We start from the raw sequence: 17,191 nt of genomic DNA on the forward strand, positions 1-17,191 counted from the left end.
AGGATGGAGGACTCTCTCCTGGGAAGCAGTGACTCTGAAAAAGATTTGGGCATCATGGTGGATAATCAGCGGAACATGAGCTCCCAGTGTGACACTGAGGCCAAAAGATGAATGCAAACCTGGGATGCGTAAACGGGAATCTTGAGTAGTAGTAGAGAAATTATTTCACCTCTGTATTTGGCACTAAGGCAACTGCGACTGGAATACTGTGTCCAGTTCTGGTGCCCTCAAGAAGGATGTTGATGAATTGGAGAAGATTCAGAGAAGAGTGACAAGAATGGTTAAAAGATTAGAAACCATGCCTTCCAGTGATTGAGCTTCATTAAGAGGTTAAGGGGTGACTTGATTACACTCTATAAGTACCTATATGTGGAGCAAATATTAAATAAGTGGCTCTTCAATCTAGCAGAGAAAGATATACCATGACCCAATGGCTGGAAGATGAACCGGTGATGGTGTGGCTGATCTGGTTAGCCCGGGGAGTTCACTGCTGCACGTCCACAAGTAACATACACCATCATAATGCCACGCAGTGCCGCCCTCTGCTATGTAAACACTCCCACCCCCAGGCCAGCCCCACTGGAGGTGACCAGATCCTGCGCAGGATAAGTGGACACCCACTCACACTCACACGGCAATTGGCAGCATATAAAAAACATGGTAGGAGTGAATAACAAATCAACTGTCAAGGCCCTTGGCTCCCTGGCCAGCACTATAGCCAGACAGCGTTAAGGTGCGGCTCATCCTCAGCAAAAAACTTCTGCGATCCCAACTTTCAGGAACACTGCTGAGCTTCATTCATTGCAGATTTTGACAGCGCGTCAGCTCAGATTGAACCAAAGATGAATGGCTGCCAACGTACAGACCAGTTTTTTCTCTTCTCTTAGGTTTTCACACCTCAGTCTGCGGTAGCAACAGGGCTCTCATCCCTCCCGCTGATCGAACGAACTATCTGTTATCCTCTAGCTCTTGCTTGCTGTGATATCATATTCCCACTGCTGCCCTGGAAAGTTTCCCAACTACATCCCCCTCTGCAAATGGGCTAATTGGAACCTCGCCAGCTCCGATGGTCCGAGCATAGTTTGGAAAGCTCATGCCCACAACGCGGTGTAGTCATAAGTGCCGACGCCACATGGATCCCTGCGGCTTTTACAGATCCAGACTAACACAGCTGCCCCTGATAAATTTTTAATGGTAAGAGTAATTAACAATTGTTAATTTGTCAAGGGTCATGGTGGATCCTGCATCACTGACAATTTTTAAATCAAGATGGAGTGTTTTTCTAAATGATCTGCGCTAGGAATTATTTTGGAGAAGTTCTATGGCATGTGTTATACAGATCAGACTAGATCATACTGGCCATTTCTGATCTTAGAATCTGTGAATTGGTGTCAAACCAACACTATTTTTTGTCATGTTAGGAGGTAAAGTTGTTTTGAAAACATTAATCTAGGCAGCCTTAGGGCTGGAATGCTGCTTTGCATGATGGGCAAGACACTCCTAAGGCTCAGTCTTGCTGTCATCTGAACAGCATTGGGGTACCCCAACCTTCCATTGATTTCAGTGGGAGATCAGGCATTCAGCGCCCCCAGGAGTCAGTGTTTATTGGGAGAAACCAGGGTTTATGCTGGAAAGTGAGACAAAATGGTATTTGCTATTTTTCTTCTCTTCTTTTGTTCTGAGAATGACGATTCTGACTTCCCGTAGTCCGGTGGTGAATGTGTAACATTCCTTACCCTTTCATACCTGCAGGAGTCCGATGTAGACAACAAGGAAGAGGAAGGAAGGAATGATTCTGAAGACTGGAGACCAGTAAATAATCAAAAGAAAATCATCTCTGTACTTATACAAGCTCATGAAGGGGTTCCTTCCGATTATCCCTACTGTATAACTCCTACACAAATGGTAAGCAGCGGCTCTTATGTGTCCTTATAGTTTGGAAAGAGCCAATTGTATAGGATTGGGGAGATGGGACAGCAAGGGAAGGTTTTTCATTGGTGTAGAGCAAGAGCAGTAGGAAAACAAAATCTTAAAACTTGGAGAGATACTTCTGCAGGCCATAGGAAGTCAACAGGCTAACAATGATCTCCAAAAAGGCTTCCCAAGGTCCAAGAAGTTCAAGAACCAAGCTCTGAAAGCAGGTCCTTCACCCTGTGAAGAACAGGCAAGCATAACTGGCTGAGCTTGAATGCAGCCCTTTCGACCTCTGGCTTCTTCACATGTGACTCATCCTGTACAAATATACTGTATAACTCATAGTGCTTCAAAAATTAATTGATGCAAAATCAAATAGGGACCACAGTATCTAGAATAAAATACGTTCAGAAATTTGACAGGAAAAAAACATGAGAAACAATGCATTGGAAACAAAGTTATGAGAGTATGTGTCCATACATCAAAAATTTGCACATTAGTGAACTTAAAAAAAAAAAAAAAAAAAAACCCCGCCACATCTTAAATCTTGGAATAATCTAGCAGTGTCTCAATTTTCAATTCCCAAATGTAAGGAACTTCTTTGCCAAAGAGTTCAACTACAAGGTTAGACTTAATAAAAGAAAATTTTAAAGGGGTCATTTGTAAATTCTTGGAACTCAAGTTTAATTAGAAACTTAACTAAGTTCTCAAAAAATTAATTCAGTTTCTTAAAATCAATTTAGTTATTTTGGTGCAAGTGTATGCACAGACACCTTTATTTCAGAATTAAAGTGGCTAAAATTGTGTCACATAGATTTGCATGGAAATAGTTACATTGGTTTTATTTAATATTTTGTCATTTTTGTGCAAGTCTGGGCATAGAGCAGCCCAAAGAGATTTTTATCTATGCTTTAACTGCAAAGCTCAATACAACCTTAGATGTAGATCTGTTAAGATGCTTCCATAATGCAAAACTGCTCATTTGCTTTAGCTAAATGTCTGTATAATATTTTGATTCCAGGTTGTTCCTGCAGGTGGCAGTGCCTCCATTCATATTTCCTTCACTCCATTCACCTTACCCAAGCTCATTAACAAAATTGAATGCGAGGGGTATGCATTGGGTTTCATGAGTCTAGACAGCAAGGTAAATGTACTATCAGCTAAGTATTTAGCTAAGTAGTATTGTCAGTTCAGTTTGCTTTTTTCTGCTCTGAATGCTACTCAGTAACAGTGAAGCTATTTTATTATTTATTCCTTACAACATGGGAGGCAGGTGGTGAATTGTGATTTCTGCTACTGATTAGCTAATAACTGCGCACACAGCTCATTTATATGAAAACACCTGTTTTTCAGAAGGGAATAGGGAATTAGGAGTTAGACTCCTGAGTTCAATTCCCAGCTCACTCCATGAATTTGGTCAAGTCACCTATCTTCTGTCAGACTCTTCCCTGGTGAAATGGGAAATACAACTTACCAGCTGCTGCACAGCTTAAATAATATTTGTAAAGCACTTTGAGATCCTCAGCTGTGAAGCACAAAGTGTTATTAACTATAATAAATATTTAGCAATGAAATTTTATAAAATTTTAGAAAGTAAGAGTTGCCTCCATATTAATGAGCAGCTTTCGCCTAATCTAATAAGAATTTTTGTTTGTATTCAAAATGCAAATATAGCTCAGATTCTGCTATTCGTACAAGTTTTATAGAGGTAGCGTAATCTACTACAAATAATAGGCCAGACACTGGGAGAGATCATCTATGGCTGGACGGCTTTGGGAAACACCTCAGATTGAGTTAGTGCTTCATCCTCAACACATTAGTTTGATCCTCATTTATTCTTCCTTTTCCTGTCAGCTTGCACAAGGAATACCTGGCAAGGTGACTCGTTCATATGGCTATGGAGTTGCACCTTTGAGAATGGACTTGCAAGCTTTTGTAAAACCTGCTCTGTAAGTACAACAGTTCTGACAGTTCACAAATTCCAGTCAACACCTAAATGAAATCAGAGACTAAGGAAAGGGTTCTAAAAGCCTGTGATTCCTTACATTCAGGTTAACTGTAGAAATGGATCATGACGGAGGAATGGTGTTTCATTCCATGGCAAGTGATCTCATACCAAATCAACCCCATTCTGGAGTGAGTATCTTACATATTGCTGTATTAAGGTTTATTTAATATACTGCTCAGCTGTTACAATAAATCATGGCAACACTCACATTGCTGTAAAATAATGTTTTTACTGACCAGGTTCTGGTGATGCACTGTTAAATGTTTACCCACAATGCAATTTTTTTTTTAAATTATTTTTATTTTTTTTGGTAAAGTACAAACTAGGCCAGAGAAGACTAGAGTATAATTACCTATAAGCCAAGAAAGGAGATGTTATTTCAGGAAGATGGCTATTCTGTGTTGGGTTATTTTACTATAGAGATCTTTTAAGTATCAAAACAATTATTCATTTTCATGTTAAAAAAGATTCTGGTAGCAGAATGAAAGTGATTTAGCTCCCAACATGGTCTGTGAATATTGGTGATTCACAAAGTCCTATAATATTATATAATATTATATCTATTATACTTAGATTTCCAGAAAGCCTTTGACAAAGTTCCTCACCAAAGGCTGTTATGTAAATTAAGCTGTCATGGGATAAAAGGGAAGGTCCTTTCATGGATTGAGAATTGGTTAAAAGACAGGGAACAAAGGGTAGGAATTAATGGCAAATTCTCAGAATGGAGAGGGGTAACTAGTGGTGTTCCCCAAGGATCAGTCCTTGGACCAATCCTGTTCAACTTATTCATAAATGATCTGGAGAAAGGGGTAAAAAGTGAGGTGGCAAAGTTTGCAGATGATACTAAACTGCTCAAGATAGTTAAGACCAAAGCAGACTGTGAAGACCTCAAAAAGATTCACAAAACTAAGATGATTGGGCAAGAACAAATGGCAACAATGAATTTAATATGGATAAATGTAAAAGTACGCACATTGGAAAAAAACCCCAACATACATACACACATGATGGGGACTAATTTAGCTAACAACGAGTCAGGGAAAAAAGACTTGCGTCATCGGATAGTCTCTAAGATGTCCACGCAGTGGTGTAGAGGCGGTCAAAAAAGCAAACAGGATGTTAGAATCATTAAAAGGGGATAGAGAATAAGACGGAGACAATATATCGCACCTTATATAAATTCCATTGGTACGCCCACATCTCGATCCTGGTACAATGTTGGTCTCTCACCTCAAAAAAGATATATCTGGCACTAGAAAAGATTCAGAAAAGGGCAACTAAAATGATAGGGGTTGGACAGGGTCCCATATGAGGAAAGATTAAAGAGCGTAGGTCTCTTCAGCTTGAAAAGAGGACTAAGGGGGATATGATAGAAGTATAATAAATGAGTGTGTGGGAAAGTGGATAAAGAAAAGTATTTACTTATTCCCATAATAACAAGAACTAGGGGTCTCAAATGAAATTAATAGGCAGCAGGTTTAAAACAAATAAAAGGAAGTTCTTCACAAGCGCACAGTCAACTTGTTGGAACGCCTTCCTGAGGAGGTTGTGAAAGCTAGGACTATAACAGCGTTTAAAGAGAACTGGATAAATTCATGGTGGTTAAGTCCATAAATGGCTATGTAGCAAGGATGGGTAAGGAATGGTGTGCCCTAGCCCTGTTTGTCAGAGGATGGAGATGGATGGCAGGAGAGTGATCACTTGATCATTGCCTGTTAGGTTCACTCCCTCCTGGGGCACCTGGCATTGGCCACTGTCGGTAGACAGATACTGGGTTAGATGGACCTTTGGTTTGACCCGGTACGGCCGTTCTTATGTTCTTATCAAATTTTGTTTTTAAACCTTTATTATATTTTTATGTTTTAATCAAGAGATTCTGAAGCACACACAATGAAAAAAAAGTGGTTTGGGGCAGGATCCTCCAAATCTCAGATGCTATGGAATGGCTCGAGAGACTAGACAGCCTTCAAGCCTCTGGAGGGGATTCAGATTGAAAGTAGTTTAATACATTCTCCTTCAGGTTTTGACAGAATCAGTCATTACTCACAACCTGAAACTCACCAATTCCACAGAGGCTCCTCTGCACTTCAGGATTCTTCTATCTGTGCCCTTCACTGTGTCCAGTATCGACCCCAACAGGAGCCTGAAAACATCCCACAGCGACAGGGAGGAGCAAGGGAAGCAACTTCTACTTCATCCACAGCAAAACATGCTAGTAGGTTCAAAAAGGCCCCTCGGGTCAGGACAGCTTAGGGCTTGTCAACCCAGTGCATTAGTCAGCACTAGAGGGCTGTAAATTCTAGTGCACACTAACTGACCCACATGGACTCTGCTAGCATGCACTGGACATTCCTCAGCGTGTGTTAATGTAGTGCTATTTCAGCAGGGACTGGTGTCTACTCTGGTACCACTAGAATTTACACCTCTCTAGCGCAGATTAATGCACCATGTAGACAAGCCCGTAGGAATTAGTACACTAACATGGCCTAGGTGAACTGCAAAGCTTTGGGGAGAAAGGAAAAACACAATTGTACAACGGTGCTTGTTACGCTTTTCTTATCGGCAATGCCCCATTGAAATCACTTTGCAGGAAGTACTAAATCAGTATCAGAATATTAAAATGATAAATGTATTTACAAAATATTTGGCTTTCCACTCTTCCTTTCAAGGCCTGAGCTTCCTATCTGCAACTCCTATACAAAGTGACAGAGGAAGGCAGAAGAATCCTATTTCGTTTTAGGTGTATGTGCTGGTGGCAGGAAACAGTCACTCAGCAAAGAATGAAATAACTCAGATGCACTTTAAAAATGTATTTATCATTTTTGAATTTACACTGCAACAGGGGCAGACAGGGCTTGATTCTGACCGCATACTTCTATGCATAAGCATAACGATTAACTCTATGGAAGGCAAAGGAATTACTTTTGTAAAAGTGGCATTAGGGAGAGGAGAATCTGGAGAAGTCAGGATCTTAAACTTGTGGGGTTTTCTCTTCATATTTGAAAGCGTTGCAGTTCACCTTTCACTCTCTGTTTCAGTGCACTTGCCTTTAGGAAATAGTTCTGGATTTTTGAAAAAAATTTCAAGATTTTTTTTTTTACCTTTGCCTTGTTGTACAGGATCCCATGGGATTTTGGACACTGGCATGATTCTGTTGGGTTATGATGGGAATGTGTGCTCTGGGGCGGAACTGCTGGGCAATTTTTACTGTGGATTTCCTACAGTTCACACATTTTCATCTTAATTCCCCCCAGGTGAAAGTGTCCTTTCACACAACTCTGGAGTTACTTACATATCAGAATCTGCCAGCTGACCAGCTGCTCTCAGGAATCAAAGTGCTCCAGTTTGAGAATGGAGACAGGAAAGTCGAATTCAGTCAAAATCTGGTTATTGAATACAGTAACAGAACAACCCAGGTAACAAGCACTGGAGAACAAAAGTAACTCTAAAAACTTACGTTCATGATGCACCTTTAGTACAGAGTGATGTTCAATTATTTTTCATAATTTACCCACCACTGAAATGCAGCTGCTTCTAGGGTAAAGTATGCCAACTAACCACTAATGAACAGCAGCAATGCACAAAAGTAATAGCTTTCAACTGAAACTGCAGGGGACCCTCAGGGTAACAGACTGTTAATCTCAGTATGGCGGCTCAATTCAGAGTCCCATAAGTTCTTTGATTGTACAGCAGAAAGGCCTAGATTTCACATTTCAACCAAAAGACAGCACCCTCCAATGAGACTTTGTCCCTTGACACCACGCTGAGGCATTCGCTCAGTACTGACTGAATGTGAGTGCTAGCGACTCAGAGTTTGGCTACACTTGCAGCTGTACAGTGCTGGGAGTTAAACCTGTCCTCGTACAGCTGAGTAGGAAAAGCGCTGCAGTCTGGCCACACTAACAGCTGCCAGCGCACTGTCGTGGCCACATTTGCAGCATCTACAGCAGCATTGGGAGTGGTGCATTATGGGCAGCTATCTCAGTGTTCAAGTGGCTGCAAAGTGCTTTTCAAAAGTGGGGGTGGTGGAGTGTGACAGGGAGCGTGGGGGGGAGAGAGAGTGTATGTTTGGAGCTGACACTGTGTCAGTTCCCTGCCTTGCAAGTTCCGACCCCTTCCCCCACCCCCTCTCACTCACTGAAAGCAAATAGCCCTCTTTTTTTCCTGACAGATCAGATAAGCAGCTGCTCCGAAACGCCCTCCTCCCCCGCCCGCCCGCTGTGCTGCTTCTCTCGTCAAGCCCCTTCCTTCCCCCTCTCTTCAAGCAAACACTAGCTGTGGGCGTTCCAAAGGGAGCTCCCTGCCTCTGCTCGAGCAAACAGGAGCTGTGTTTGTTTTTTCGATAAGCAGGTCCCGGAGCCCAGAGTTCACAACAAAACAAACAGAGGCATCACAACAAAACAAAGACAATAATCTTTACTTAAAAGGATTATGGGAAGGTTCCAGAGGTCAGTTACAGGGTAGTAAGATTATGCCGTTTACACTGGCACCCCAGCGCTGCAGCAGCAGTGCTATACTTTTTATCCTCTCGTTGAGGTGGAGTACAAGCAGCGCTGTGGCCAGGGAGATACTCCCCTGTATGTGCCTTGCCAGTGTGGACAGGGAGTGAGTTACAGCGCTGTAAAGCCACCACCAGCGCTGTAACTCTCAAGTGTAGCTAAGGGCTCAGTTACCAGCATCACCTCCTGCAGCAGTATTTCTTGGAGGTCTCATAGCTGCTTAGCTAATGGGATGGAATATGATCACAGCCCGCACAGTTTAAAACTGACCTCTTCTAGACTGAAGGCTATACAAAATATAGACCTTAAGCAGTTTCAGTGCTGTGCAGAATTTTTTCACTCAAGGTATGTCTAGGGTTTTCCTCACTGTGGTATCTAAGATATGGACAACATAAGGATAACTCTAGGCAACCTATGTAAAAAACAAATTTGCAACAATGTGCCAGATACAGCTCTAAAGAAGGAAGGGAAACTAGAGTGAAATGTAATGTCTGTATCTTCATACAACAGTCAGAAGTTAACCAGAATGTACAATGAATATTACCTTGCTGAGGACATACAATGCCCATTCTGAAAACACAACGCAGCACACTTTACTGTCATAGTAGGTCATAGGCTTAAACGAAGTCTGAACTGTAGAGTGTAATCTGTAATCTCTCTCTTCTCTTGCCTAAGCCAGCATCTGAGAAACTAAGGTCTGGTTTACACTATGTCATTCAGGGGTAAGAAAAATCTACATCACTGAGCAACATAGCAACCTAATCCCCCTTGTAGACAGCATTTTGTCAGCGGAAGAGCTTCTCCCGCTGATACAGCTACCATCTCCCGAGAGGTGGATTAATTCTGCTAACGGGAGAGCTCTCTACTGGCAGCTTAAAGTGTCTTCATTTTTAAAGCAGTACAGTAACACTGTTTTAAGTGTAGGCTTGCCCAAAATAATGCTCATTTCTTCTTCAAGTGCTTGCTCATATTGATTCCAATTAGGTGTGCGCGCTCGTCGGAAGACTTTTTACCCTAGCAACACTCGTTGGGTCGGCTGGGCACCTCCTGGAGTGGCGCCGCTATGGCACCGGATATATATCCCTGCCGACCCAGCCACCCCTCAGTTCCTTCTTACCGCCTGTGTCAGTCGCTGGAACAGTGGAGCGTGGCTTAGCTGACCTCCACTTCCCTAGCTACTCGTAGTTCTCTCGTTCATTATTGTGTAGATAGTTGTAAATTTTTTGTATATAGTTATACTTAGTTTATCTGGTTATAGCATAGTTAGTGTAATATAGTTCAGAGGGGTTCGGGGATTAGCCCCTTCCTCGCACCCGGTGCCGGGGCCCATGCCCGGTTCACCGGGTTTCAAACCGTGCTTGGCCTGTCACAAGCCGATGCTGACAGGAGATCCACACAGCTCCTTCTGAAGTGCCTCGGGGAATCGCACCTGACAGCTAAGTATCACATTTGCAAGGCTTTCAAGCCACGAACAAAAAAGGAGCGGGACTTCAGACTTAAACAGCTCCTCATGGAGGCGCCTCTAACCCCTCTGTCTTCGGCACCAAGCGCTGGTCAACCGGCAGGCAGAAGCCCCTCCTCAGCACCAGATTGCACCAGTACTGCCAAGGCCTCTTGGCACCAGCCGTCGCCAGCACCGAAGTCGGCTCCACACTGCTCCCTCTCCCCAAGGTCGAGAAAGACTAAGACTCCTGCTGCTTCTGTGCCACCTGCACTGCAGCCAGAGAGCTCGTCTAAGTTGGATTGCCTGGCGCCGACACCCGCCGCGGCATCGACAACGTCGGCACTGTCGATTCCAGGCCCACAAGGGCCGTCGAGTCCGTCACCTGTTAGCTCCCCGGCACAAGCTGCGGTAGAGCTTACTATCCCATCCACGTCGAAGACGTTCACAACGGCGAGGGATCTGATTGCCATGACAGAGTCGACGCTGCCTCTACCCCCAGCACCGCCGGTGCAGGTAATACAGTCTTATCAAGGCCAGCTTGCCTATAGACCACCTTCTGTCGGCACAGCAGACCGGCACCATTCACAATCACGGTCCCGCAGACGTTCTAGGTCCCGACGGCACTCCCGCTCCCGACACTGCTTGCAGTCCCGGCACCGTTCTCCTCCTCGGTACCGGTCGCACTTGCGGCACCGGTCGGTATCCCGTTCGCCGGCCCGCTACTCTCGGCACCGTTCCAGGCACCGTGATTCCCGTAGCCGATCCCGACGTCGAGCCTCGAGATCTCGGTCGACCTCCCGGCACCACTCTAGTCGCAGGTCCCGATCTCGTTCCCGGTACGCCTCCCGGTACTGGTCTCCGGTGCCGAGTAGAGCAAGGTCTGCTAGAGACAGGAACTCTGCCCAGGGCTTCTCTGCTCCTCCATGGCCATCCAGACACACCTCAGTGTCATCCCACGCGGACAGCTCTTATGCTCAGGACTGCGATTCGGATGTGCCAACAGGAGTCTTTCAAGAGGCCCAGACCCAGGACCAAGGCCCACATCAGTGGTCCTTCTGGACACCTTGGGTGTACCACCAGGCCCAAGGTATTCCAATAGTTCCGTTTCGCTCTGCCCTATCAGAGCACCGAGTGGCAGAGGCAACAGCTAGCCGTCCCCCTCCGGCTGGTACGGAGGAAGCACCAGTCCACCCACCGGTCTCCCCAGTCCCACTGGAGCAGGAGGTTGCGCAAGAGCAAGAGGCCACACAAGACCCGCTTGTCCCCGGCATCTCCTCTTCCTCTTCTCCAGATGAGGCGGAGGCAGGAACATCCTCCTTGGGCCCTGTCATAAACAGATAGCTAAGGGTTAATGTTTCTTTTACCTGTAAAGGGTTAACAAAGGGAACCAAAACACCTGACCAAAGGACCAATCAAGAAATAAGATTTTTCAAATCTCAAAGGGGGGGAAGGTTTGGGTGTGTCTTCTTTGTGTCGTCTCTATTGCTCTCTCGGCTCTGAGAGTGATTTCTCTATCTCCAGGCTTTCTAATCTTCTGTTTCCAAGTGTAAGTACAAAGGTAGAAGACAATAGGCTTATATTGTTTTTTGTATTTACATGTGTGTAGTTTGCTGGAATGTTTTAAACTGTATTTCTTTTTGGATAAGGCTGTTTATTCACAGGCGCCAGCCCAAAGTCGAAAGAGGCTAGGCGAATGGACCTGCTCGGCCGAAAAGTGTATTCGGCAGGGCCCTACAGCTCCAGGTGGCAAATCAACAAGCCCTGCTCAGCCACTATTAATTACAACACCTGGGTGGAGGTGGGTAGGTTTACGGAGCTACTCCCTCAAGACTCCCGCCAAGAGTTCGCTGCCTTCTTGGAGGAAGGGAAAAGGTGGCCAGAACTTCCCTCCAGGCCTCGCTAGATGCAGCCGATTCAGCAGCCCAGGACTCTGGCCTTAGGCGTGTTGCCATGAGATGCATCTCATGGCTGCAGGTTTCCAACCTCCCACCGGAGCTACAAGTATACGTCCAGGACTTGCCGTTTGATGGCAAAGGTCTTTTCTCGAAAAAGACTGACCTAGACTGCAAAGCCTGAAGGACCAATAGGGTCATAATGCGTTCTCTAGGCATGCATACGCCGGTGACTCAACGCAGGCCTTTCCGTCCCCAGCCTCACCGCCCCCTGTTACTGTTTTGTGCCTAGACACAGACAAGACTTGGGCAGGTGCGCGGACGAGGTGGGCGTAGACGCCAGTCAGGACCCCAAGGGGCCAAAACCAAGGTCCCTCGAAACCACCAGCTGGACAAAGTCCAACTTTTGAAAGGTGCGCCTGAGGAGGCCGTACCAGTTACAGCCAGGATCCTTTTCCTCCTTCTCCAACTGTCTCTCCTACTTCCTCCCGGCGTGGTCCCAGTTAACCTCAGATCTCTGGGTCCTACGCACACGGTGAAATATGGATACCACCTCCAATTTGTTTCACCCCCCCCCATCCCATCCCTCTTCAGGGACCCCTCTCTGAGCAATTCCTCTTGCAAGAGTGCGACGCTCCTCGCCATGGAAGCGATAGAGGAGGTACCAAAGGACGAAAGGGCAAGGGGGTTTTACTCCCGTTATTTCCTAATCCCCAAGTCAAAAGGAGGTCTCAGACCTATCCTAGACCTGCGAGGACTCAATAAGTTTTATGATAAAGTTGAAGTTCTGCATGGTGTCCCTGGGGACCATTATCCCGTCCTTGGATCCTGGAGACTGGTATGCGCCCTCGATATGAAGGACGCGTACTTTCACATCGCCATCTTTCCTCCGCACAGGAGGTACTTCACTTCGTAGCCGAACCGTCAGCACTTTCAGTTACGGTCCTGCCCTTTTGGCCTTTCTGCTGGCCCAGGGTATTTACAAAGTGTATGGCCGTAGTCGCCGCATATCTCCGCGACGTCGGATACACGTATTTCCGTATCTGGACGATTGGCTCATCCGAGGGAGCCTCGAGACACAAGTCACCCAGCATGTGGGCATCGTCAAGGACCTATTTCACACGTCTAGGCCTGATGATCAATATGGAGAAATCCACTCTGGTTCCCACGCAAGAGGTTAGACTTCATAGGAGCTACCCTGGACTCCAGTTTAGCCAAGGCCTCCTTACCACAGCCGCAGTTTCAGGCAATGGCAACAATCATCCCGAGGTCTACAGAAATTCCGACGACCTCATCTCGCACTTGTCTCTGTCTCCTAGGTCACATGCTGCCTGCACATTCGTGACCAAATACGCCAGACTCCGCCCTCCGTCCTCTCCAAACTTGGCTCAACTCGGTATACCGCCCGGGCAGGGACCCAATAGACACGATAGTCACCATTCCCCCGAGCATTCTAGGCTCCCTAGACTGGTGGCTGACTCCCTCCCTGGTGTGTGCAGGGCTGCCGTTCCATCCGCCCCAACCCTCAATGTCCCTGATGACAGACACGTCATCTCTCGGCTGGGGTGCTCACCTCGGACGCCTTCATACTCAAGGCCTCTGGTCATCTCAGGAACTGGCGCTACACATAAATGTCCAAGAGCTGAAAGCAGTCCACCTGGCGTGCCAGGTGTTCCAGCAACATTTACAGGGCCATTGTGTCTCAGTGTTTACAGACAACACAACGGCCATGTATTACATAAACAAACAGGGAGGGACTCGATCTTCCCCACTTTGTCAGGAGACCATCCAACTCTGGGACTTTTGCATAGCCCACTCGATAGACCTGGTAGCATCCTTTCTCCCAGGGGTTTGGAACACTCCTGCGGATCAACTGAGCAGGTCCTTCTTGTGCCACGAATGGTCAATACGCCCGGATGTTATTCATTTGGTTTTCCAGAAGTGGGGATTTCCCCACATAGACCCGTTCGCTTCCCGCGCGAACAGGAAATGCCAGATGTTCTGCTTCTTCCAGGGTCTTTCACTGGGATCGATCTCGGATGCATTCCTAATGCCATGGAAGAACCGGCTGCTCTATGCCTTCCCATCGTTCCTGCTGGTTCACAACGTCCTGCTAAAATTCCGCAGGGACAGAGCGCACCTAATCATCGCTCCAGCGTGGCCCAGGCAACACTGGTACACCACGCTGCTCAACCTGTCAATAGCCAACCCAATTACCCTGTCACTCCACCCAGACCTCATAACTCAGGACCACGGCAGTCTTCGCCACCCAGACCTGCAGGCCCTTCACCTCATGGTGTGGCTGCTGCATGGCTAAACCAGTCAGAGTTGCGTTGTTCTGCCTCAGTACAAGTAGTACTCCTGAGTAGCAGGAAGCCTTCCACTCGGTCAACGTATCTGCCCAAGTGAAAGCATTTCTCCTGCTGGTGCAGAACGCAGAATGTTACTCCCACTGAGGTCTCGATCCCTACCATCTTGGACTACCTCTGGTTTCTTAAGCAGCTGCGCCTGGCGGTATCTTCATTGAGGGTACACTTGGCGGCCATCTCTACCTTCCACCCAGCCGCTCTGTGTTCTCATACCCTATAGTTACTAGATTTTTCAAGGACCTGGAACGCCTGTACCCCCAAGTACCCCACCCCGCCCCAACATGGGACCTCAACCTGGTTCTAACCAGACTTATGTCTGCCCCATTTGAGCCGCTGACAACATGCTCGTTGCTATATCTGTCCTGGAAGACAGCTTTTCTCATAGCCATTACATCAGCCAGATGAGTTTCTGAGCTTCGTGCTCTTACGGTGAACCTACCGTATACTGTGTTTCACAAGGACAAGGTGCAGTTGCGACCACACCCAGCATTCCTCCCTAAGGTGGTTTCTGCCTTTCATGTTAACCAGGACATCTTTCTCCTGGTCTTCTTCCTGAAGCCACATTCATCACGATGGGAGCAACAATTGCACTCCTTGGATGTCCGTAGAACACTCGTATTTTATATTGAGCTCTTCGTCGCAGTGGCGGACAGAATGAAGGGTCTCCTTATCTCATCCGAGAATTTCATCTTGGGCGACGGCGTGCATCCGTACTTGTTATGACTTGGCTCACATTCCCTCGAGCCACCTCACCGCGCATTCTACCAGGCCTCAGGCTTCGTCTGCCGCCTTTCTGGCTTGTATACCTATCCAGGAGATATGTCGTGCAGCTACCTGGTCTTCGGTCCACACCTTCGCTTCACATTATGCTCTGGTTGAACAGTCCAGAGATGACGCAGCCTTTGGGTCAGCAGTTTTGCATTCTGCAACATCTCACTCTGACCCCACCGCCTAGGTAAGGCTTGGGAATCACCTAATTGGAATTGATATGAGCAAGTACTCGAAGAAAAGACAGTTACTCACCTTTGTAACTGTTGTTGTTCGAGATGTGTTGCTCATATCCATTCCAAACCTACCCTCCTTTCCCCACTGTCAGAGTAGCCGGCAAGAAGGAACTGAGGGGTGGCTGGGTCAGCAGAGGTATATATCCGGTGCCATAGTGGCGCCACTCCAGGGGGTGCCAGCTGACCCACCGAGTGTTGCTAGGGTAAAAAGTCTTCCGACGAACGTGCACGCGGCGCGCGCACACCTAATTGGAATGGATATGAGCAACACATCTCGAAGAACAGTTACAAAGGTGAGTAACCGTCTTTTCTTTTTGGACAAAGATATGGAAAGTTGTTGTTGGTTTTTAACTCCCTTCCTCTCTCGTATTCTTCCAGCTCGTGCCAGTGACTGCATACCTTACTGTCCCAATACTGGAACTCTCTTGTGAGACAGTTGATTTTGAGACCTGCTTTGTAGACCAAACTAGGACAGAAGATGTCTCTCTCTTAAACAGAAGCAGATGCAGAAGTTATTGGACTGCTTTACTGGGTACTAAGCCTGTTCAATAGATTCCCTTTGTTGTAAGAGGCTAACGCTTGTTTTAGTGCTCTGTTTTAGTAAGACGAGTACACACATCTAGTCAATACATACAACATGACGACAATCTTTCAGTAAGATTCAGTTCAGGTTCTGATCTCACTATTTTTTACTCCAGTGTTTCTTCACTGACTTCAGTAATTACTTCAGATGTACACCAGAGAATAGAATCAGACCCACCATATTTATTAATCTTTCTTTTCTAACTTAAGGCCTGATCCTAAGAGGAAGTGAGCACCAGCAACTCCCATTGACTTCAGCCGGCGCTTGCTTCTAATGAGGTTAATGGCAAAATGCCCATTTACTTCAGTTGGAGCAAGACTAGACCATTTTATTTTGCCATTTACAACTGCCACCACCCCAGGTTACCCTGCCAATGAAAATGTAGACTTGTCAAATGCACGTGACAAAACCAGACAATTTTTCACTGGCAAGTCAGGAGATGTATTGTTTACTTATATAAATACTTTGTTACACACAACACTGTGGAAGTTGAGAAAGAACTAGCAGGGATTTGTAGGGGATTTTAATGCTTGACAGTTTTTGTTAGCAGGATTTAGGCTAGCTGTAAGACTCATCATGTCAATTGATATTTTCATTCTTTGCTGCAGACCAACAGGAACAGCGTAACAACATGGAAATCTTTTCCATCTGCCCCACTCATGGAATTCTTGAGGCACATGAAGCCAGCTTACCCACCAAAGCAACTTTAAAAATCAGTTTTACCGCAAGGTACAGTAAGAGAACAGAAGTTTTACTGTCTTCGGAGTTGACTAAGAATGGCCTTGCAGACTGCTACGGTGCAAGGAGTAATTAAAACAGAAATTAACTGTTACCCCAGCATGTGCCTCCACCAAACAGCTGCCCAGTCCTTTGCGTCACAGCGTTGTCTGTGAGGGTCAGAGAAGAGAGTAACAGTGGTTTTGCTCTTCTGATAATCCAAGAACCAATTTTTTCCTCTAAAATTATCAGCCATTATGTAGCTGAATTATTGAGACATTCAGTCAATAGAGGCCCATTTACACATGGGCATGCATTTTAATATAGCTGTACTGTGCAGTTCCTGCATGTATCTGGACAAACAGCATTTAGACATCTTACTTCCCATTTGCCCATACATTCCCACAGCATGCACTCACAGTCACGGTACAATAAATGCCCAAATCAAGGTACACGCTTTTTCACGCAAACCCCAGGCAATAATGTTTTGTAAATATTACCATGAATTTATCATTAGAGTTCAGAGGCACCCCGCTGAGCTACTGTTTCTGTGCTAGTGCTACAAACTGCTGTGCATGGACAATATCAGAGCCCTCTAGTTGTCGCCTTAGATTTTAAATTTCTTATCAGAAGGGCTCATATCCTACCTATAGTGTCCAACAAGTGCTCAGGAAAGTTGAACTCTTGTTGTTCAGTATAGTATTCTGTGAAGTCACACTAAGCAGCTTACCCCACTGCCTCTACATGCTGAACTGGCCAGG

General features: G+C 46.0%; 1 protein-coding gene across 2 annotated transcripts in view; it reads left to right on the plus strand.

Moving 5' to 3' along the window:
• The window catches only part of DLEC1 (DLEC1 cilia and flagella associated protein), a 75,155-nt gene that overhangs the window by 55,834 nt on the left and 2,130 nt on the right, over positions 1-17,191 (plus strand). For both annotated transcript variants that reach the window (XM_075062175.1, XM_075062176.1), the window contains 8 exons: positions 1,756-1,905; positions 2,936-3,058; positions 3,769-3,863; positions 3,966-4,050; positions 5,943-6,137; positions 7,177-7,338; positions 15,509-15,662; positions 16,322-16,442. In XM_075062175.1, coding sequence (XP_074918276.1) covers positions 1,756-1,905; positions 2,936-3,058; positions 3,769-3,863; positions 3,966-4,050; positions 5,943-6,137; positions 7,177-7,338; positions 15,509-15,662; positions 16,322-16,442 — 1,085 coding nt within the window. The remainder of the gene's footprint in view (positions 1-1,755; positions 1,906-2,935; positions 3,059-3,768; positions 3,864-3,965; positions 4,051-5,942; positions 6,138-7,176; positions 7,339-15,508; positions 15,663-16,321; positions 16,443-17,191) is intronic.

The sequence above is a fragment of the Chelonoidis abingdonii genome, chromosome 2 (assembly GCF_003597395.2).
Source record: "Chelonoidis abingdonii isolate Lonesome George chromosome 2, CheloAbing_2.0, whole genome shotgun sequence".
NCBI lineage: Eukaryota > Metazoa > Chordata > Testudines > Testudinidae > Chelonoidis > Chelonoidis abingdonii.